Source organism: Mesoplodon mirus (assembly GCF_964341445.2).
Source record: "Mesoplodon mirus genome assembly, chromosome: 15".
NCBI lineage: Eukaryota > Metazoa > Chordata > Mammalia > Artiodactyla > Ziphiidae > Mesoplodon > Mesoplodon mirus.
In genome coordinates, this window is record NC_138991.1 from 82343632 (window position 1) to 82365218 (window position 21587).

A 21587-nucleotide genomic window follows, 5' to 3' on the forward strand; every position below is an offset into this window, starting at 1 on the left:
AAACCTCTAAAGCTCAAGCCACGGGCTCTCAGTCCTAGACTGAGAGGTGCAGACCCCAAATGGGTGAGGGAGAGTCAGGTGTGGGCTGCTGGGCCCAACAGTCTCCCTACTTTAAAGAACCCAGTCACGGGCAATCTTGTTTTAACAGTGCGTTTTTTATTTAACCAACACAGTATTTGCAATTTGACAGCCATACACTCTCCAACTTCACCATCCACTTTACAACAAAATATCAATAGATATAGGGTATTTCTTCATGCAAGTTGGAGTATATACACTAATAACACCCCAGAAGTCATATTATATATGTACATTATTCACATATTAACTCTATTTACTGTAAATAGAAATGTTTTCTAAGAAAAAAATAAAACAAGAAATCACAATGTGTGGTTTCTGGTCTACAACAGACCTAACTTCTCAGCAAAGCACATCTATGTAGATATATGCATTTTAACTTGAAAAATATGCATTGCTTTATATGCAGCATTAAATGCCACTTCATCTATAAATAGCTCCTATTTGGACTCAGTCTGGTACCACATTAAACTGCTCAAAACTGTTCCGTGATCCTGAAGACACTTGCTCGTCTGGGTCCAGGGTGGGCCAATTAAACCCCACATGTTAACGGGGGCTGTTGGGGCTGTGGAAACTGCTCTCTCCCACCCAGCGACCCCCTTCCCTGCCTCCTGCCCTCCGTCTCTGGAGGAGAGCTCTTTGGCCAGAGTTGGGACTGATAATTCAAGCACTAAGCGCAGACAGGGGGGTGGGGAGGGGGATGAACGGGGGACCACGCTGAGGTCCAGACAGCCGGGCCCGCACCCCACAGCCCCGTCAGCCCCGTCAGGTTAACACTGTCACACAAAACCTGGGGTTACACGATTTCACGTAACACTCCCGAGGGCAAGTGACACAGATTCTGAGCACCATGGCCTTCTGCATCGTTCCGGGCAAATAGCCATCAGGCGAGGCTCCTTCACAGGTGGCCAGAGGAACAGATTTCTTCCAGGTGTTTCCTTAAGCTCACTTCTCCCAGCCCCACCTTGAGGCAAACCCGAAAAACAGAAAGCCCTGTATCCCCAGGGTCCTACCTGGGTCAGACAAAGGAGAGACCGGTTATTCCACGCAAAATCCTGATGGATCCCGTGCCCCAAGCAGCCCGGGTACAGGGCCAGCCTGAGGGGAGGGCGCTGCCGGGTCGTCGTCAGCAGTGTTTGGTCTGGTGGTCTGGGCAGCGTCTCTTTTCACGGAAGACTGGGGCCAGAGTTGCATATATGCCAGTCACGCGTTTCAAGAATGCTGACTTGCCTTTCTCAAAACTAGAGGTTCGAATCTGAGGTATCAGTACAGTAGCAAAGCCTAAAAGCTTGGAATGAACCAAAAAAATCAGTTGATGCATGTTGAAGAGTCCTGGGTGCAGACCCCTGTGCAGTCTGCTGTGACTTAGCGTTACAAGGTCAGCTGCCCCGAGGCCAAGGGCCCACAGCCGTTCAGTCTCAGCATCGAGGCAGCTCCCGGGAGCGGTTCCTTCTGCTCTTTACGTCTCCACGTAAGTGCGTACAGCCTGCGGTTGTCATTCTCGGACTCTGCTTTTGCACAGGAGAGGTGATGACCTCTCAAGTGTGCAAACGGAGGGAGTGCTTTCGCGGCTGGGGCAGGGAAAGGAGGTGCTGCAGGGGAGAGACCCTCCACCGGAACAGCCCCTGGGGGCAAGGGGGTCCTGGCGGCGGAAATAAAGCTCCCAATAAAAAGGCATCTGTCACCAGCCCCGAATGTCCCAGCACCCAGTGCCTCTCGGCCGGCCCACCTGTGCACCCTTGGGCCAGTTCTGCGATGTGCTGGGGCCCAGCTCCAGCCTGCCCTCAGCACACGACTGAGCACCTCTCATTCAGCCACCAGCAACCTGACAACCTCCTGGTCGGCGATCTTCAGCAGACCCACCACCAGTGCATATTTGGGGTTTTAAACTATTTACAGAAAAGCCTAAGCGCTCCACTTCTTCATCTCCCCCCCCGCCTGCGCTTTTCCCTCCCCATAACGGAAGATCAAATCTCTGAAAACATGGAATAAGGTTATCCCTGTCTCCTTATATGTCTACTCATGACGTTAAGAAATCTGGTCAAATTATTCCAAGCATTCGTTTTGCCAACAAGTTTTAAGTACTGAAGACAGTGGTCACAGCTGGTCTGAACCACGTGTTCAGCTGGACCACAGGACACTGCTTTCTGTGGGCGTCATAAACGGTCAAACATGAGCACTTTCATGTGGTCCAACGTACACGCTGTCTATCCTGGGGTTCAGAAGTTACAGGACAAACGCCCCAAACCGAAATTTATATTTTAACAATTCGCCTCTTTAGAAAGTATCTGTGGGACCATAAAGTCTGAGCTGAACGGTCCCAGAGGACTGGACTCCGCCCTGCCCCGCCCAGTGCTGGTCGTCAAGGACACGTGTGCCTCCCTCCACCAGGAGCTCCCCTGGGCGCCCCCCACGGGCGGGGCGCCCCCCCCAGCCCCCCGGGGGCTGCATACGTGTACACATGTAACTGTTCTCAGTGCACAGTATATTCCTGTGTCCAGAAGTTAAATTTATAGCTGCCATTCTAAAAATACTACTGTTAGAAAGTATCTTTCATTATAATTTGAGAATATAAAAAGGCATATAAAAGCTATAATCCTATATATCTGAGAAAAAAACAATAAAAAACTGGTAGCTTTTCCTTTCCTGTTATGATACAAAGCAGCGGCTTCCAGAACGGCGAACACCGCCACAAAGGAGCACGTGTGACCCCGCGTCTGCCACGCGGATTTTCACGGCTGAACCACCAGGCGCAGCTGCTGGACGAGACTTCGAGAAGGATGCGCTCGGCGCCGGGAGGGCGGCGGGAAGGGACGGCGTGAGGCCCCTCGAGACCAGCGGGGGCCGCCGTCCCTGAGGAGCCAGGCCGGGGGTCCAGGGTGTCGCGGGGAGGCCCCCAGTCACTCTTTGCTGCGGGGTTTGAGTTTATTTTTACCTGCTGCTCAGGCCAGGAAAGCTCTATTTCTTATTGGCAATCCTCCTTTTCCTCGTGGCCAGCATGTCATAGAAAGGATCCCTGCTGATACTCGCTCTGGGGGAAAAATGAGAAACTCGGTTAGGCGAGGAGGGCCGGTCCTCTCCCGCGCGGCCCCGCCCCCTCTGCCCCCCCATATGACCCACCCACAGCCCCGGGCCCCGCCCTCCGGCCCCGCCCCCGCGGGCCCGGGCGCACCGGATGGACTTCATCCACTCCTCCTTCTCCTCGGGGCTGGGCGCCGAGATGCGGTACACCACGTGGTTGCCCTCCACCACCCGGCCGTCCGCCTCCGTCTTACAGGCTTTGATGACCTGCCCTTTGTGGCTCGGGTTGTAAAGCTCGAAACAGTTCTGGTGGAGACAGACACGACAGTCACTCGGCGCCGGGGGAAGGGAAGGGGAGGGGAGGGGAGCGGAGGGAGGGCGGTCGGCAGGGAAGCCAGCTTACGGGTTTCCGCGGGTCTTCCACCTCCCGGATGCTCAGGTTCTCCAGCGGGATGATTCCCCGGGGCTCCTTATCCTGCGGGAGGAGAGCGCTCAGCCAGCCTCCCCCAGCACCCGCGGAGGGTCCCGCGACGCGACGCGGAGGACGGGCAGCCCCGCACCTGCCCTGCACTTACCGTCGTGTATTCAAAGTAATAGAGGCAGTTGTCGGTGAGGATGAACCAGCGCCGCTTCCAGGTCTTCACGCGCCCCCCTAAGAGCAGAGGGACCCCGTGAGTCAGGGCGGCGCGGGCCCTACACAAGTTAGTGCGCTTTTCAGAAATGCCACAGGGGCCGAGCTGGGTTTTAAGTTTCCTTCCTCGTGGAAAATGTTTCACATTCTGCACCGCCCCCCCCCCCATTCCGCCCGACACTCAGCCAAATGCTGGCCGTGCTGTGCTGCCTGGCCCGCCCCGCATGCACCCCGCCCGCCTGCGCGGCACCCAGATGAGCGCTTCCCAAATCTGCTTCCTGGAAGGGTTAGTCGTGATGAATGGTCTTAATTTCCCCACATGGAAATGACAACAGGATGAAGTGAGCGCCGCTGCAGGTCTGTCCAGGACTCAATCCCGCTACGTCTGGGCCATCGTCACATTACTGAGGACTGCAGCTGGCCCTGGGATCCATCAAAATCGATCACGCCTTGGCCCGGGGAATTATTAGATTGAATTAATCTCTTAAGATCTGGGACACACACGTGTACACACACACACACACACACAGAGCTCATCTGCACTTACTCTCTTTACACTGTGGAAAAGAAAATCTTTTACCCTCAAATATACAGCAGAAACAAACTGGTTTCCATTTCTAGTTTTGCTCCTGATACAAAGTTTAAAAACAAAAACTGAAAGAGAAAACATGAGCCTGGTGACAGATGCCCACGATCCACGGGCACAAGGTAAGCAGCGGCTCCCCTGACCCACTGCTCCCCAGGGGACATGCAGGCAGGCAAGACCCTCATGGCCAAGGGTCATAAACCCGGTCCCTGCTGTGAGGAGCTTGGGGAGCCCAGACAGGGACACGGGGGGACATGAAGGGACATGAAGGTCACCCTGAGGGCTGAGGCACGAGGGCCTGACGTTTGTGGAGATCGGGGGGTGGGGGTGCGGGGAAGAGACATGCATGAGGACACCCAGCTGCAGGGAGGGAGCCCCACCTGCAGATTCAGTGCCACTGAAGGGTCCTCAGGGACTGAGACCCTCACCCCTGCGTCACTGATGATACGTCTGTCCTCGTGACGGCCGCGGGCAGGCTGGGTATACGGGGCGGCCATGCGGGGAGGCAGCCTCAGCCATGCCCTGAAGGAAGGTCCCCAGATTCCCCAGCTCCCCCCATCTCGCTTCCCATCCCCGTCAGAAGCCTTCATCCCCCCAAGGCCTCCATCCCCTTGAGGCACCACCCAACCCGTGTCTCTCAGACCCATGGGCTGGGTTCTCACTCCCGGAACCCTGCGTGCAGTCTCATCAGGGCTCTCTGTTCCCTGGAAGGCCTCTCGGCTCTTGGTACCCGGGTTCCCACCCCACTGCACCCAAGTTCAGTGGCAACTCTGGAGGAGCCCTCCCTGGTCCAGCTCTTGAGACCAGGGGAGCCTCTCAGGCCGGGGGCTGTGAGCATCAGGATGGAGGTGTGTGGTCTGCATTGACCCCTGAGCCCAGCCCAGCCCCGGGCCCCTTTTCAGGGTAGCTGGTGGTGACACTCTTGGTCTCCGAGCCCCAGCAGGTTTTGATGCGGGAGACCGAGCGGCTCCACTCATGCACGTGTTTGCGGCTGGACTTCAGGACGCGGGGACACACACACACCTATAGGAAGGAGCCTGGCAACACCTGACTAGTACAAGCACCCACTTTCTCTTTGTAAAAACCCTGCTGTTGGCACGGCTGTTAGCAGACACGCGCTCTCGTGCACACTGCGCACGCCTCTTCTCCACACCAGACCCACTCTGACCACACTCCTGTCTGCGTTAACACAACTGACTCATTCTCAAAACGTAGTGACTACGTGGTATTTACTGTACCAGCGTTAAGTGACACCAACAAGCTCTGCTCTGGCGGGGCACCCTGGCCTCCTCAAAGTGCAGGGTCCTCTAACTTTACGATGAGAAACCATCAAGCAAGGTCACACTGCCATCTCCATTCCTATCCCAGCACGTGCGTGGCCACAATTCTAGCTTCTCTGCCCGTGTGTCCAGGCCATGCAGGGGCCCAGGGCTGCGTGTCCTCACCGAGTATAGGCGCTGCACCCAGGCCCAACCCAACACGGCCTCCGCATCTGCTTCCTGCAGACAGACCGCCTCCTCAGTCCCTCGGGGGCTGACACCCAGTGACCCTTCCCAGCAGCCTGGCCAGCGTCAGAACTGCTGGCAGAAGTCTGGAGTGCAGATGGGCCACCAGTGTGCTGGGATCCCCCTGGGGACGCTAACAGCCCTGAGAGCAGAGTGGCCTCGGGAGCCGAGGCTCCAGGTGTGAGCTGCGCCATCACCAGCTCTGCAGCCTTAACGAGGACACGAGCGCGTGGCCTCGGGAGCAGGGAAGCAGCAGACCCTGGGTGCCAGCCAGCCCTGCGGCTCGTGACGGTGCTCTGTGCACCGGCGCTGTGGCCCGCTTATCTGCTCAACCAGGTCACAGGCCTGTTGTCACTCATTTTGTTCAGTCTCCGGAGCCAGCCACATCCCCACTGGCACTGGGGCACACTGGCTGCCAGGCCCGCTTGTGCTGTCACGATCCCGAGGGGGGCACTTGCTGGCAACACAGCAACAGGAAGGGCCCAAGTGCTCTTCTGGGCACCTTCCTCTGCCCTCAACCCAGGACCACAGGCTGCATGGGATCTCAAAGTCTGGTGCCTCTGGAAGGTTACTCAGGTATTCAAGTCCAAGGCTACAGTTCTGGGTTTTTAGGCAAAGACCCAGAACTCTTCCAAACCCTGGCACAGCCAGAGAAAGGTCAGAGCAAGACCCCAAATCAGAACAGCTGACCGGTGTTGCGCACCCCTACGCCCGTCACACTGTCACACTGTCACCAGGCCCATGTTTATCCTCTCTCAGTTAAAGGCACAAAATCACCAGAACTCTGTAGGCCCCGGTGTTTGCACAGTGCCTGGATGATGTCAGATCTCTCACGCTCCAATGTCACAGGAAGGTGGAAATCCCAACCCCGACCACAGTAAAAACCCCCTAGCAATTCCTAAAATTGCCCAGAAAATAAAAATGCTATTCTACTTGTTTGTCAGTGGTTAATGAAGTCCTTAAAACGCTGCTGGACTCTACACGGGTGGTGCAAACATGCACCGCCCGGTGAGTGGGCGGCGGGTGATTTGGCCGTCCCGCGCTCAGGCCCTGAGGATGCGGAGGCATGAGTTCCCCCGGGCATCCCCACGCGCCTCCGGCCCCTCACTCCTCACCCAGCCCCGGGTGGGCGTCATGGCCACCGCACCCTGCAAGGAGGATGAGGTGACCCCAGCACGTCCGAAGCCACAAGGGCCAGATGGATGACAGCCGAGTCAGAGCTTCACACAAACCGACAGAGAGAAAGGAGAGGAAAGAGCAGCTGGGAAGGGGGCAGGAAGCCACTGGGTACGTACCTCCTAACGCAGGACAAGCAGGGACAGCCCGTCACAGAACAGAAAGGTGGGAGCCACAAGCAGAAGGAAAACAACAAGAAGGCACATTTAAACCACTCATCAAAAATCAGCCACACCAAACCAAGAGAGGCGGCAGGTTCCGGGGTGGCGGCACCTGCCTCTGGTACAGAAACTGCCGTGGGCTTATCTGGACACTAGGGGGCGCCGTTTGCTGGGACGGGCACTGCGTGCGGCCCCGGCAGAATGGCCTCGTTCGGCAGGGCGCGTGGGATGCTCCGTGGAGCGTTCGTGCCTCCGGTCGGGGAGGCGCTGGAGGCACCGCGGGGGCTGCTGCCGCGGGAGGAGGGGCCTCGGCTCGGTCCCGCCCCCAGCGCCGCTCACCCAGCTTCAGGAGCCAGCCCTCCCGGTCCGGGTTGAAGAACGTGTGCGTCAGGTCGTTGCCATCGTCCTCGGGAATCTTGAACGGCTCGTTCTTGATGCTCTCGTACAGGTTCTACGAGGAGGGAAGGCGGCGGGCGCGGGGACTCAGGCGGAGGAGGAACGGCCGTCCCCGCGTCGCCCCCCCAACACGGGGCCCAGGGACCCTGTGAAGACGCCGTGAAACCAACGGCCTGGCGCCGCTGCCCTTGAGCTGAGCCTGACGCTCCTGAGCACAGAGATCGCGGACGGGGGACGCGGGGGCTCACCCGCAGCAGCTCCTCAGGGAGGTCCCCGCCCTCGTTGATGCCACGGTTCATGGTGACAAAGCGCTCGGCTGTGGGCTTGTCGCGCACGTTGTGGTTGTGAAGGCTGGTGTTGAGCATGATGATGGCGAAGGACAGCACGTAGCACGTGTCTGGGGGGAGTCAGGGCCGCGGGGCGTCAGCGCTGGCCCAGCGCGCGCCGCCCCTGCGTGTGCCCGGCGCCCGCAGCCCGTGCTCACCCGTGGACTGGAAGACGCCGGGGTTGCACAGGCAGTAGCGAGCCGCGAACGCTTCCATCATGCGGTCGATCTTCTGCGCCTCGCCCGGGAGTCTGAAGCTCCACAGGAACTGCCTGCAGGGGGACGAGAACCAGGGGTGGGCATGCGCGTCTCCACGGCCCGGCTGGGCGGCGCCTCCGCGCCTAGAGGCCCCGCGGGGACCCACGGGACACAGTGGCACGGCCGCTGTCTGTGCTCCGCCACCCACTTGTGGGAGAGAGTCGGGAGCCCCCGCGGCTCCGGGCCAGACACTGACCCAGAGGAACAGAATCCACGTGGATGCACCCCAGGCTCGCCAAGCCTGCACCTCCCCGTGACACCGTTTTCAAACACTGAATCTAAAACTCCTGAACCACGGCTGCAGGATTGGAACCCGCCAGTGTGTCCTTCAGCTGAGGCCAGGGGCTGAGCCCAGAGGCGCGAGTATCAGACAGCAACACGGCTGCCACCTTGGTCCACAGGTGGGGGAACCACGAGGGGGGCCACGAGGAAACAGGCTCGAGCTGGGGCGGAGCACGGAAGGGCCAGACCAGGACCAGCCAAGGCCGTCGGGCACACTGGGGCCAGGGGTGGCCTCCGATGGCAGGAAACCCACACCCTCCCAGGCACACGCCGGGTGTCCACACGGTTGCTGTTCAAGGCCAAATGTGGCGTAAAGTGAGCCTGTGCCCAGGCGGCACTGAGACCACGCGCAGAAGTGGGAAGGAGGCACGCCCACAACTGTCAAATATCACACAAAATGAAAAAGCAAAGCAACTATGAATGGAACACAGGACCAGCGGCCACAAGGAGGCAGGCGTGGCCTGACACCCCCACCTCCCTCCCCTCCCCCCTCCTTCCCCTCCCCTCCCCCTCCCTCCCCTCCCCCCTCCTCCCTCCCCCACCACCAGGCTGCAGGTCTGCAGAGGCCCTTCGCTTGCCAGTGGGTCACCCGGCACCGCTGGGCCACCTGCCCTCCCTCTGCGCAAGAGGAGGTGATGAAACACTCACCTTAAGGCTTGTACAAGGTTGAGATCGGCAAACTCGTGGAGTTCCACAAAAGCTTGAAGAACTTTAATGTTAAATTCATCCCTAGTAAAGAAAATGTATTTTACAGCCGCACTGCATGTTATTTCAATAATTTTAAACAACACTTCCTAAAGCAAGTTTTCATGGTTTTTATCGTCACATGACTAAAAGATCAGGTATTTTTCACTATGCGTTTGTTTTCAGGCTGAAAACAAAGGAGACCCAGTTGGATATTAAGCGTTTACTTCACAATCAGTACGAGTTAGGGTAAGACCCCAAATACAAGCCTGATGGCCAACGTTCCGGGTTCCCTGCACTGAGCTGTAAGGCACCGACCCAGGTGCTTGGTACAGATTCTCAACCTCCAAAAAAACCACCACGAAGCAGGTGCTAATCTCTCCAGAGCTCTCGTTCCCACCTCCCAGGTGGGATTTTGAAGCTCAGAGAAAGGAAGCAACTCCTCCAGGGTCATAAGGCAGAAAGCACAGTCCTGGACCCAGAAAGGAAGGTTTGGAAGAGAAGTAATGCCTTACATTAATAACTAGCTTTTAAAAACTAAACAGCGTGAGAACACAGTAAAAAAGGTAAAGTTTTATGACAAAAAAAAAACTGAAATGACATAACAGCGACAGCTCAATACACTGGCATTTTAACTCCAAGCCGCTCCCACAGGCCCTGGTCTGGAGGAGCAGTAAGGACACCCCAGCCAGCAAAATGCCAGGATAGCACCTAACCCAGGCTGCAAAGGGCTGGCTTACAGGTGTGGGCCACTGACCATGGGGACACCTGTAACTCGCCCTCCCGGGAGAGCAGACCAGGCCTCACCTGAAGATGCTCACCTCCACAGGTGCAGGCCCATGACCTGTCAACAGCAAGGAACGGCTGCAGCTCAGCACCCCTGTGACTGCGACGACACCACCCACCCGAGGGCTAAGGATGACACCCAAGGTGGGAAGAGGCCCCAGCACAAAGTATGTTCTGCAACTTCACCCCCTCCTTTTTCTTTGAGATGAGCTGGTGGCAGGTGTGGGGCTGCTGCCTGAGGGCCCTGGGGCTCCAAGGCCTGGGTGTGCAGAAGGGGGTGCGGACGGGACCCTCCCGGGAAGCAGTGAGCGCTCAGCCCACTGGAAAGACTGGCTCTTGGGCCCTGGTTTGTCCAACACTGCACCTGTCAGCTGGTGTCCTGCTGAAAAGGCCGCGTGACTTCGTAAAGGGCACGCTTGGGGTGGGTGTGTGTACACGTGCGTGTGTGCACGCAAGTGTGCTGAGCACCAGAGGAATAGCAGGCAGGCTGGGGTACAGATTTGTGCAGCAGGGACAGGCCTGTGACCCAGCACAGGGGTCTGTTCTAAAGTCCGCGTTAAAGGCGAGACGGCACACAGCAGGGTCCCGGAGCGCACGGAGCCCCGCCGTGAGGCCGCCACCTCCACCGGAGAGAAGGAGCGGGGGGTCCGGGCTCACAGGTGTTCAGTGCTCAGCTTGCAGCTAGTGTGAAGCCCCCCAAGGCCGGGGGGCTCCACCCATCCCCCGCTGGAGGGTGGTGTCGGGGGCCTCAGTCCTGAGAATTAAATTCTACCTCCGCGCCAGTCCTCCAGGGACTGCCTGCAGGCCGGGCCGCTCTCCAGAGCTCTCCACCTGACCGTCCACCAGGCCTCGCAAGCTCCTCGGCCCCGATGCCCCACCTCCCAGGCGGCTCGGCCCACGGCCTGGAGCCTCTCACCACCGCATCACCCCTGCCAGATCTTCCCCCCCCGGCTGTTCCTGGACCTCAGAGCCAGAGCCTGAGCGCCTCTCACCTCCTGAGCAGCCACCAGCCTGGCCAGAGCCACCCTACCCGCTCCCGCCTCCGCTCTGCTGCTCGCTCCGCACGGGGGCACGGGGACCATCTGCTCCAGAGGGAACACACAGCCCTGCCCCTCCCCCACTGGGAGCCTTCCACACCCCCACTTCCCATCACCCTGAGCACATCCGCCCCTCCCCGCATCCCCACACAGGTGCCCCCGCCCCAGTCGGACGCCCTGACCAGCCTCTCACACTGCTACCCACTCCCCCAGCTCTTCCACGGTCCCTTTGCCCTGGTCACCTCTGACATCACGTTTTCTTATTTAGTTTGCTTGTTACGTACTGTCTGTATTACTGCAGCCAACGCAGTTCCACAGCGGAGGTACCAACGCCACCCAAGTGCCTAGAACAGCACCTGGCACGGAGCCAGGACTTCATTTCTTTCTTTTTTTTTTTTTTCTGGCTGCGTTGGGTCTTCATTGCTGTGCACGGCCTTTCTGCAGTTGCAGCGAATGGGTGCTACTCTTCATTGCGGTGGCTTCTCTTGTGGCACAGCACGAGCTCTAGGCACGCGGGCTTCAGTAGTTGCAGCAGGCAGGCTTCAGTAGTTGTGGCTCGCGGGCTCTAGAGCACAGGCTCAGTAGTTCTGGCGCACGGGCTTAGTTGCTCTGTGGCATGTGGGATCTTCCCAGACCGGGGCTCGAACCCGTGTCCCCTGCATCGGCAGGCAGATTCTTAACTACTGTGCCAGCAGGGAAGTCCCCATATTTTTGGACTAAAAATCTGCAGGCACTGCCAGACCGTGCACTATACTAACGTCACAGTTAATTCAATCTCCGTAGTCGCACACCTGCCAGAGGACGCCGGGGAGTCGCTCAGACTCTGGCCCTCCTAGCACGTCGTCCTGCGCTAGGTGCCCGTTAGACTCGGTGCCTGAACTCCTAGAAGACCCTTCCATTTCTTTAAGAAACAGCTTTGTCGAAACATAATTCACAATCTGTATAGTTCACCCATTTCAAGTGTATCATTCAACAGTTTTTAGCATACTGAGTATATCACAGATCTGTGCAACCATCGCCACGAGCAATCCTGGCACATTTTCATTCCCCCAGAAAGAACGCCCACACCTCAGCCATCGCCTCCCCATCCTCATAGTGCCCCAGCGCCAGGCAACCCCTGTTTCCTGTCTCTATAAATCTGCCAGTTCTGAGCATTTCATATAAAATATATTCCTCATTGCAGTGCACAACATCATGGCCTTTTGTGACTGACTTCTTTTCCTATCACAATGTTTTCAATGTTTTAAATCCACGCTGTAGCATGTGTATCACTACTTCCTTTCTTCTTCATGCCCAATAACATTGCATCGTATGGAGAGACCACATTTTCTTTACCCATTCGTCAGCTGCTGGACATTTGAGTTGTTTCCACTTTGGGGCTGCAATGTGGCTGTGAACACTGGTGCACAAGTTTTTGTGCATACAAGTTTTTTTTTCCCCCTTGGGTTTGTAACTAGAGTAGAATTACTGGATCACATGGTAAGTTTACCATTTTGAAGAACTGCCAACTACTTTCCAAAGTGGCTGCACCATTTTTTATATAGTGGTGTATGAGGGTTCCAGTTTCTCCACATCCTCACCAACATTTATCATCTTCTTTAATTACAGCCATCCTAGTGGATATGAAGTGCCATCTCACTGTGGTTTTGAGCTGCATTTCCCTGATGACTAATGATGTTGAGCATCTCATCATACGCTTATTGGCCTTATCATATGCCTATGTATATATCCTCTTTGGATGAATGTCTATTCAGATCCTTGGCCCATTTTATAATTATTTGTCTTTTTATTACTGAGTTGTAAGAATTCTTTTTATATATTAGATACAAGTCTTCATCACATTTATATATGACTTGCAAATATTTTCTATTCTCTGGGTTGTCTTCTTCCTTTCTTGAGGACGTCCTCTGAAGCACAGATGTTTTGAAATTTGATGATTCTACTTTTTTCTTTTGCTGTCATATCTAAGAAACCCTTGCCTAATCCAAGGTCACAGAGATTTACCCCTGTGTTTTCTTCTCAGTGTTTTATAGTTTTAGTGCTTATACTTAGGTCTTTGACCCACTTTAATTTCTGTATATGGTGAGTGACCCAGTGACACTCTTTTGCAGGTGGCTGTCCAGTGGTCCCCACACCACTTGCTGAAAGGACCATTCGTTCCCCCGCTGAATTGTGTTGGCCCCTCAGCTGATGTATATATGAGGGTTTATTTCTGGATTCTCAAATTCTATTCCATGGCCTTTCCTTCTACTCTTATGCCAATACCACACTGTCTTGATTAGTGTAGCTTTAGTCTGTTTTGTAATTGGGAAGTGTAAGTTCTCCAACTTTGTTCTTTTTTTTCCAAGACAGTTGTGGCTATTCTGGGTCCCCTGAATTTCTACATGAATTATGGGATGAGCTTGTCAACTTCTACAAAGAAGTTAGCTCAGATTTTGCTAGGGAGTACATTAAATTTGTTTTGCTTTTAATTAAAAAAATTTTTTTTAGTTAATTATTTTTTCACTGCGTTGGGTCTTTGTTGCTGCACACAGGCTTTCTCTAGTTGCAGCGAGCAGAGGCCACTCCTCATTGCAGTGCACGGGCTTCTCATTGCAGTGGCTTCTCTTGTTGTGGAGCACGGGCTCTAGGCGTGCGGGCTTCAGTAGTTGGGGCACACGGGCTCAGCAGTTGTGGCTCACGGGCTCTAGAGCACAGGCTCAGTAGTTGTGGTGCACAGGCTTAGCTGCTCCGTGGCATGTGGGATCTTCCCAGACCAGGGCTCGAACCTGTGTCCCCTGCATTGGCAGGCGGATTCCCAACCACTGCGCCACCAGAGAAGTCCCATGCTAAATTTGTTTATCAATGTGGAAGGTACTGCCATTTTTGCGATATTTAAGTCTTCTAATCCATGAACATGGATGTCTTTCCACTTATTTGGATCTTTTAATTTTTTTTCAATAATACATTACAGTTTTCAGAGTAAAAATTTCGTCCTTTTGTTAAAATTTACTCCTAAGTGTCTTATTCTTTTTAATGCTACTGTAAATGGAGCTGGTTTCTTATAATAGCCTTTCTAGCATTTTCAATGCTACTGTATAGACATATGAGTGAAACTGTATATTGATCTGATACCTTGCAACATTACTGAAATTATTAGTTCTAATAGTTTGTTAGTGATTCCCCAGGATTTTCTATATGCCAGATTATGTTATTTGCAAATAGAAATGGTTTTAATTCTTCCTTTACAAATTAGATGCCTTTACTTTCATTTTCCTGCCTAACTGCCTTGGCTCAAACTGCCAGTGCCAAGCTGAATGGAAGTGCTGAGAACAGTCTTGAACTTAAGGGGGAAGCACGGAGCTGTGGGTTTTCACAGGTGCCCCCTATAATGTTGAGGAAGTTCCCTTCTTTTCCTAGTTTGAGTGTTTTTATTATGAAGCAGTAAATGTTGTCAAACGCTCTTCCTAAATCTACTGGGATGATCGTGTGGGTCTGGCTCTTTATTCTATTGATATGGCATCTATTGATAACTGATCTGTGTATGTTGACCTAACCTGGCATTCGTAAGATAATGAATACAGTTGACCCTTGAACAACATGGGGGTTAGGGGCAGCGACCCTCCTCCACTCAGTTGAAGATGTGTGTGAACTTACACAGCCCTCTACAGACGGGGCTCCTCCATCTCCACGGCTCTGCATCCGCAGATTCAACCAACCGTGGATCACGCAGTTCTGTGGTATTTACTACTGAAAAAGATCCACATACAAGTCAACCTGCACAGTTCAAACCCGTGTTGTTCAAGGGTTCTGGTGCATAATCCTTCTTCGATATTGCTGGATTTGATTTGCTAGTATTTAGCTGAGGATTTTTGCTTCTACAGTCATAAATGATATTGGTCTGTAGACTTCTTTTATTGTGATGTCTTTGATTTTGGTATCAGGTAGCACTGGCCTCACAGAGTGAGCTGGGAAGTGTTCTGCTTTTCACTTTTGATCAAGTATTTTTAATGAAAAGCTCGAAACAGAAACCACGCGGGCTGAGTGACTGCTGGCCTTCTGTTTAAAAACACTGCTGTCTGCCCCTTGCCCAAGTCTATTCTGACACATTCAGGGGATGCGCTGCCTGAGGACTCCTGCCCTGCCCTCTGCTAAGCAGAGTCAGTGGACTTTTAGGTGGAGACGGTCGAGAAGGTAAGCCTGACTGGCCGCTCTCCATTTAAAAAATAACAACCTTCTACCTTTACTCATACCCCCAACTAACAGGGGAAAGGCGACAGCTGAGAGATCCGGGTATTTCTGTGCAAAGCAACCAAAGACGCTTTCCGAGGCAAGGAGCGAGAGGCAGTGGCATTCTTGGTTCTGTCCTGGTTTCCTGGATGAGCAGAGGATTCCAGAGGAACGGCGACCCCGCCCAGCCCCAGGACACCCACCCCTCTCTGCTCACAAGGGCACAGGGGAGGATGTGGCTGCGCTGGACTCGCTCGGCCAGCACAGCCACCCCCAGAGCCCACGTGATAGACCCTGATGCAAGGGTCGGCCCGGGTGGCCGGGCTGCCCCCTGCCCTTGAACTCACCTTTCACCCAGGTAGTCCCCGATCACAGTCTTATTCAGGCCTTCCCCTTTATACAAGAACTGGGCCACGTCCTCCGGGGAGCACTGCAGCAGGTCGTTCTCTATTAGAAACTGAATTCCCTGAATAGGAGCGTAAAAAGGAAGCACCGGTTAGGAGGGTCACCAGACTCGTATTTCAAAGATAAATACATTTAGTGTCATGACCTTACTGGTTTGGACACGGCAAAACTAATACAAGAGCACGATGGGATTCTCACATCACCATAACACATTTTACCCATCAGAGAAAAGCACTTCCATGCCTCCTGGCAAATGCACAGGCTAAGAGATGAACAAGTTACTGACAAGTAACAAACAAGTAACAAGACAAACAAGTAACAAACAAGTTACAGTTCTAAGTGTTATTAGAGATCATAAAAGCAGAAGGAACAATGACACTGAATTTCCCCGGCTCAGGAAGATGATCTGTGCCGTGTGCGACAGGAACACATCGTACATGGTTGACCGACCCAACACCCATCCCAAGCCCCGCTTCCCAGACTCCCCTGCAACCAGAAATGACCTTGTGAACAGATCTGGTGAAACAGACAGAGATGAAGCCTGTGAGGAGGACCCAGGAAAGCTGCTCCTTCCCTGATAAAAGGGGACCTGACAGCTCTTTCCTCCTCCTTCCTGCCCTGAATGCAGATGTGATGGCAGGAGCCCTGGCAGCCGGCATACAGGGAAAGGCTGGGGAGAACACAGGACCCCAGTCCTGCCACCCGGGAACCACTCGACGCCCTGCGGCCCTCTCTGCCGTGAGAAGACAGCCCGCTGCATAAGCTGTCTTCACGGATGTGTTGCCGCCTGTGGCTCAACAGGAAACCAGTCACCATGCCACTGAGCTCACAGCAGTCAAGTCCACACCCATGGAAGGACCTACGGAGACCAGCCCAACAGTCTCTATGAGCGGCTGCAGAGGGGCTGCTGGGCCCGAACTATCGGTTCTCTGTCTCACGGGAAGCCCTAATAATAGCAAAAATTGACCTCGGGCAGAGCTTCTGAGCTGGTTTCAAAATACACGTTGGACAGCTTGTAAGGGAAGAGGGAATTCTGCCCAGAAGCTGTTTCTACAAAAGCAGCTAACAGCCTAAGGGCCCAAGACCAGGGATCTCTCATGCCCCATGAATCCATCTGAAGAGTCTATTCATTTTTTTAAACACATGAATGTCCACAGCAGCCTCATTCAGAATTTCTAAAAACTGGAAACAACCCAACAGTGGGTCAGTAAGAGAACCGACAAGTACACTGTAGCACATTCACATGATGGAAGACTATAGCACGCGACGGAATAAACCATAGCACAGATGAATCTACAGACGTGACATGGATAAAAGGACTCAGCGTAGTTTAATTCCACCTACGTAAATTTTTAAAAAGGCAACACTCATCTATGCTGATAGCGCAGAATTCATTCCCTAGGAGGAGATGCCAGGAAGGTGCCCTGTAATGTTCCACAGCTGCGTCTTGTTCTGAGTTGTGGTTACATGGGTATTTAAATTTGTTAAAATTCTTCAAGCTGTACATTTAAATTTTGTGCACCATGTTATTCTTCAAAAAAAAAAAAAGTTTACCAAAAAAAACCAGTAAGTCTGACAATCTTAAATTAACTGCCCTATATTTCTGGTGGGAGCTTAAGTGGGTACAGCCACCTGGGTATCATCTTCCAAATCTGAAGACACACACACTGGAACAAAGCATTCTGATCCTAGGTGTGCAACTGTCCTCACCCAAATTCCAGAAAACAAGGCTTTGGACAAGGGCGGTGCTGGCGCTCCTTACTCAGGGGACACGATGCCACGCCCAGGTGCCCATGGAGCAAGGCGAGGGGAGACTGCAGGGCTGGGGATGCCCTCAGGGCTCCGTGACGGAGGGGAGCTCTGGGGGGATGGGCAGAGGTTCCGAGTCTGACCTGAAAGCCCTGCCGAGAGGCCAGAGGCAGAGCTGCCCCCAGCTGCCTCGCTGGAGCCCGTGGAGCCCTTGTCGTGAGGACTTCCGGGCTGGCTGTGGGTGCAGACAGGAGGTTCTGCCGCTCCCAACACCATGGGGGCAGGGGAGAGGGCCTCCTAGGAGCCCGAGGTCGGGGACAAAGGGACCAGCAGAAGCAGAGGCTCCCTGGGGGATCGAGGCTCACATCGGGGTGACAGCCCTGGCCTGGTCTTTCGTGACCACTTCGGCTGTGATACCAGTGAGGGTGGTGGCCCAGCGGCCAGCCCCCCTTCTGCGGATGCTACTTGGCTGTGTGACCTCAGTGGGGCCGAGGCTGCGAGAGGGTCTTGCAACCTTCCGACCCTGCTCTCTCCCCACCCTGCCGGCTGTCTGCAGAGTCATCCGACCGGCAATCTCTGCGGCCAAGGGGCCCCGGCAACCCCGTCAGCCTACGGTCCCCAGAATTGAACGGGCTGCGGATGAGGCTTTCCTGGACTCTTCCAGGTGCACACGACCTGCTCTAAAACCCAACGCTCCCCAGTCACTCGGAAACTTCTCCGAGAGGAAGTGCCATCTAACCACCTCCCAGGATCTGGGAAGGCAGACGGGCTCAGCACGAGGGGATCCCTTCTGTGCTTAAACGTCACATAAGGCAGGCAGAGGAGGCCCCGAGGGAAGCCTGAGCTCCCTGTGCAACAGACGGAGGCCCTCCCTGGTCATGGAAAACACGGAGCCACTGGCGTGAGCCCAGGCCACAGGCAGAGAGCGCAGCTGCGAAGGAGGAAGGGGCCGGCTGCACCCGGGAGGGGGTGCGGAGACGGCAGAGGAAGAGGCCTGCTCTCGGCCGAGGACGCGCACCCCGTCCAGAGAGGAGGAGACGTCACACTCCGGGAGGGATGCAGCCCCGGGGCAAGGGCGCTGGCAGCCCCGGGAGCTGCGACAGAGGCTGCAGCAGAGGCTCCCTTGGAGCCTCGGGAAGGAACAGGCCCCACCCACACCTGGATTCCGGGCTCCCGGGCTCCCGAACTGCGAGAGAATGAGTTTCCGTTGACTGAAGCCACCAAGGTTGTGGCAGTCTGTGACGGCAGCCCTAGAAAACGAATACATTAGGTAAACACTAATAATTCAGAAGTCCTATGTGATTGCTATTTTTAGTGGCGACTCTTAATTTTAACAAATTTTTAAACTTATATTCACCTACCAACATCCAGAAAACCTTAGCCAGCTTTTAATTTCCTTCCTTTCCTTCTTGCTACTTACATATTGAGATAACCTGGGACCTAACTTTTAAAAGTATTCTTACAACGATCACTCTGTAGACTTAACTGTAAATGCTTCTGGTCTCTCTGCTCCTCTTTGTTTCAACCCCGCATCTCGCCCTTGGGCTCACCTCTGGATCAGAGACGTACTACTCCAACTACTCCATTTCTGGCGCTCAGAGAAGGTCTTAGTGGTTAATTTAAATCACTTGTCCCCAGACTTCAGAAAACATGATTTCCCTTGACTCGGCGCTGCTGATGACGAGCTTGCTGTGATTTTGTTTCTTCTTAGAGGATCTGCTCTTTCCTTCCTGGAAATTTCGTACACTTCTCCTAATCCACAGGTTTCCTGATATCTTACTCAATATATCTATGCATATAGGTCTTTTAAGAAATGTATCCTGCTTAGCATTTGGTGAACCCTTTGAATTTGAGGACTTGATCTTAATCTAGTTCTGAAATATTCCAATATTTTTTTGAAATATTTCCTCCACTCCAGTTTCTTTTTTTTTTAAGGTTTTTTAATTTTTTTTTTTACTATTATTTTTTAAATTTATCTATTTGGCTGCCTTGGGCCTTTGTTGCTGCACACGGGCTTTCTCTAGTTGCGGCGAGCGGGGGCTGCTCTTGGTTGCGGTGCGTGGGCTTCTCATTGCGGGGGCTGCTCTTGTTGCAGAGCACGGGCTCTAGGCACACGGGCCTCAGTAGTTGTGGCACACGGGCTCAGTAGTTGTGGCTCACAGGCTCAGTAGTTGTGGCTCAGGGGCTCTAGAGCGCAGGCTCAATAGTTGTGGCTCACAGGCTTAGTTGCTTCGCAGCATGTGGGATCTTCCCGGACCAGGGCTCGAACCCATGTCCCCTGCATTGGCAGGCGGATTCTTTTTTTTTTTTTAATTTATTTTTGGCTATGTTGGGTCTTCATTGCTGCCCGCGGGCTTTCTCTAGTTGCGGCGAGCGGGGGCTACTCTTCATTGCAGTGTGCGGGCTTCTCATTGCAGTGGCTTCTCTCATTGTGGAGCACGGGCTCTAGGCGCGTGGGCTTCAGTAGTTGCAGCACGCGGGCTCAGTAGTTGTGGCTCACGGGCTCTAGAGCACAGGCTCAGTAGTTGTGGCACACGAGCTTAGTTGCTCCACGGCATGTGGGATCTTCCCGGGCCAGGGATCGAACCCGTGTCCCCTGAATTGGCAGGCAGATTCTCAACCACTGCGCCACCAGGGAAGCCCTGGCAGGCGGATTCCTAACCACTGTGCCACCAGGGAAGTCCCCACTCCATTTTCTTTTCTCTCCTTTGGGGACTTCTATTAAGCAACCTTTGAGCTGTCGGGCCTGTCATCCACGTCCCCTTGCAGTTCCGCGTGCAGCTACGGCGAGAATCACCCAACTCCACCTTCGGCTCATGAATCAATCTGCAGCCGGGTCCTCTGTGGGTTCCAGCCCAGCCCTTAGGTTTTTACCTGATGCTGTTTTCACTTCCAAGGATCTTTCCCCCAACTCCCCACTTCTGTATCATGAATAAGCAACGTCCTATCACGTCTCTTTGATGAGATTTATATAAAATACAAACACATGCATATGAATATCCTACTTTTAATGTTTCCTTCTGTTGTTTCTATGAGGTCTACTTCCTCCAGAGCCAGTTCATTTCTGTTGGTTGAGTCCATGTCTCTTTCGTGGTGTCCGTTTCCTCCCACTTCGCTGGTTCCTGGTTGGCTGTTCAAATTTGCATGGAGGATGCTCTGGGAGCTGGAACACAGTCTGTTTCCCACTTTCGTGGCGGCTGCCTCCAGGGATTTAGCAGAGGGGCGGGTTACGCAGGCGGGGTGGGGGTGAGGGCTCGGCAGCTGGTCTCCGTCAGTGGGTGTTTCCCCCTTAGTGATGGCAGCCCCCAAAGATGTGGCCCCCTTTTCACAGACTAAGCGCCCTCCCGGCTTCTCCCACCTGGGGGCACACTCCACTGCTCGACACGAGGGGAAGGATCTGATGCCCACCCTCACGATGGCCCGACACCCACACCTGCCTCTGAGCAGGCAGTAGCCCTGATGCTGCTCCCTTTCCTACAGCCTCCTCTCCCTTCCTTGTGCTTTGGGCAATTCTTCTTGTGTCTTCAAGGGATTCCTCAACTGCTAGGCCACCGAGTCCACTCCTGCTTGTTGCACATTTATGTATTATGTTTTTAAAGGCACTTCTAGGAAGTTGGGAATAAAAGCGAGAGTCTGCCGAGTGTTTTCAGCTTCCTTGATCTCATCAACCATCTCTCTTCTGTATTTATAAACCCAAGTGCTACTCCTGGGTATCCACGTACCCGAACAAGCCAAAGCTTCTTGCTCAGTGTGTTAGCGCTCTGGGACTTAAATCCTCCTCCTGGCCTGAAAGAACAAATCCACTGTGACAAGAGCCTCGCGTTTCACAACATCACGTGGTCTAATAGGGGCCTGGGCCACAGCGGAGATACAAGTTTGAATTGTGAGATCATCCAGTCTTGTTACAGACTGAACGCATGTGTCCCCTGAAAATGCCTACACTGAAGTCCTAATCCCCGATGTGATGGTATCAGGAGGTGGGCCCTCTGGGAGGTGATCTGGGTTCGATGAGGTCATCTGGGCAGAGCCCTGGGCTGATGGGATCAGTGTCCTTATAAGCAGAGATGCCGGCGAGCCTGCCCCCTCCCTGCCATGTGAGGACACAGCTCCTGGACAGCCGTCTGCAAGCCAGGGAGAGGGTCCTCACCAGAACCTCACCATAATCTTGGACGTCCAGCCTCCAGAACTGTGAGCAAAATTAATCTGTGGCTTAAGGCACCCAGTGTACAGTATTTTGTTATGGCGGCTGGCATTGACTGCAAGTGCTGAAAACCAAGTCTACAAAACCAGAGAATTTT

General features: G+C 54.0%; 1 protein-coding gene across 4 annotated transcripts in view; it reads right to left on the reverse strand.

Annotated features, from left to right (window-relative positions):
* Positions 1-136: 136 nt before the first annotated feature.
* The window catches only part of CYTH3 (cytohesin 3), a 92234-nt gene continuing 70783 nt past the window's right edge, over positions 137-21587 (reverse strand). Inside the window, exons 5-14 of one of the 4 annotated variants that reach the window (XM_082643878.1) lie at positions 15483-15601; positions 9068-9148; positions 8039-8151; positions 7803-7951; positions 7498-7609; positions 3675-3751; positions 3503-3574; positions 3251-3405; positions 3014-3109; positions 137-1720 (exon numbers count right to left, since the gene is read on the reverse strand). In XM_082643878.1, the coding sequence (XP_082500004.1) occupies positions 3037-3109; positions 3251-3405; positions 3503-3574; positions 3675-3751; positions 7498-7609; positions 7803-7951; positions 8039-8151; positions 9068-9148; positions 15483-15601 (951 nt within the window). In that variant the 3' untranslated portion in view covers positions 137-1720; positions 3014-3036. Of the gene's footprint in view, positions 3110-3250; positions 3406-3502; positions 3575-3674; positions 3752-7497; positions 7610-7802; positions 7952-8038; positions 8152-9067; positions 9149-15482; positions 15602-21587 lie in introns of all 4 variants that reach the window. The other 3 variants (XR_014296023.1, XM_082643877.1, XM_082643879.1) reach the window with 3 other exon arrangements.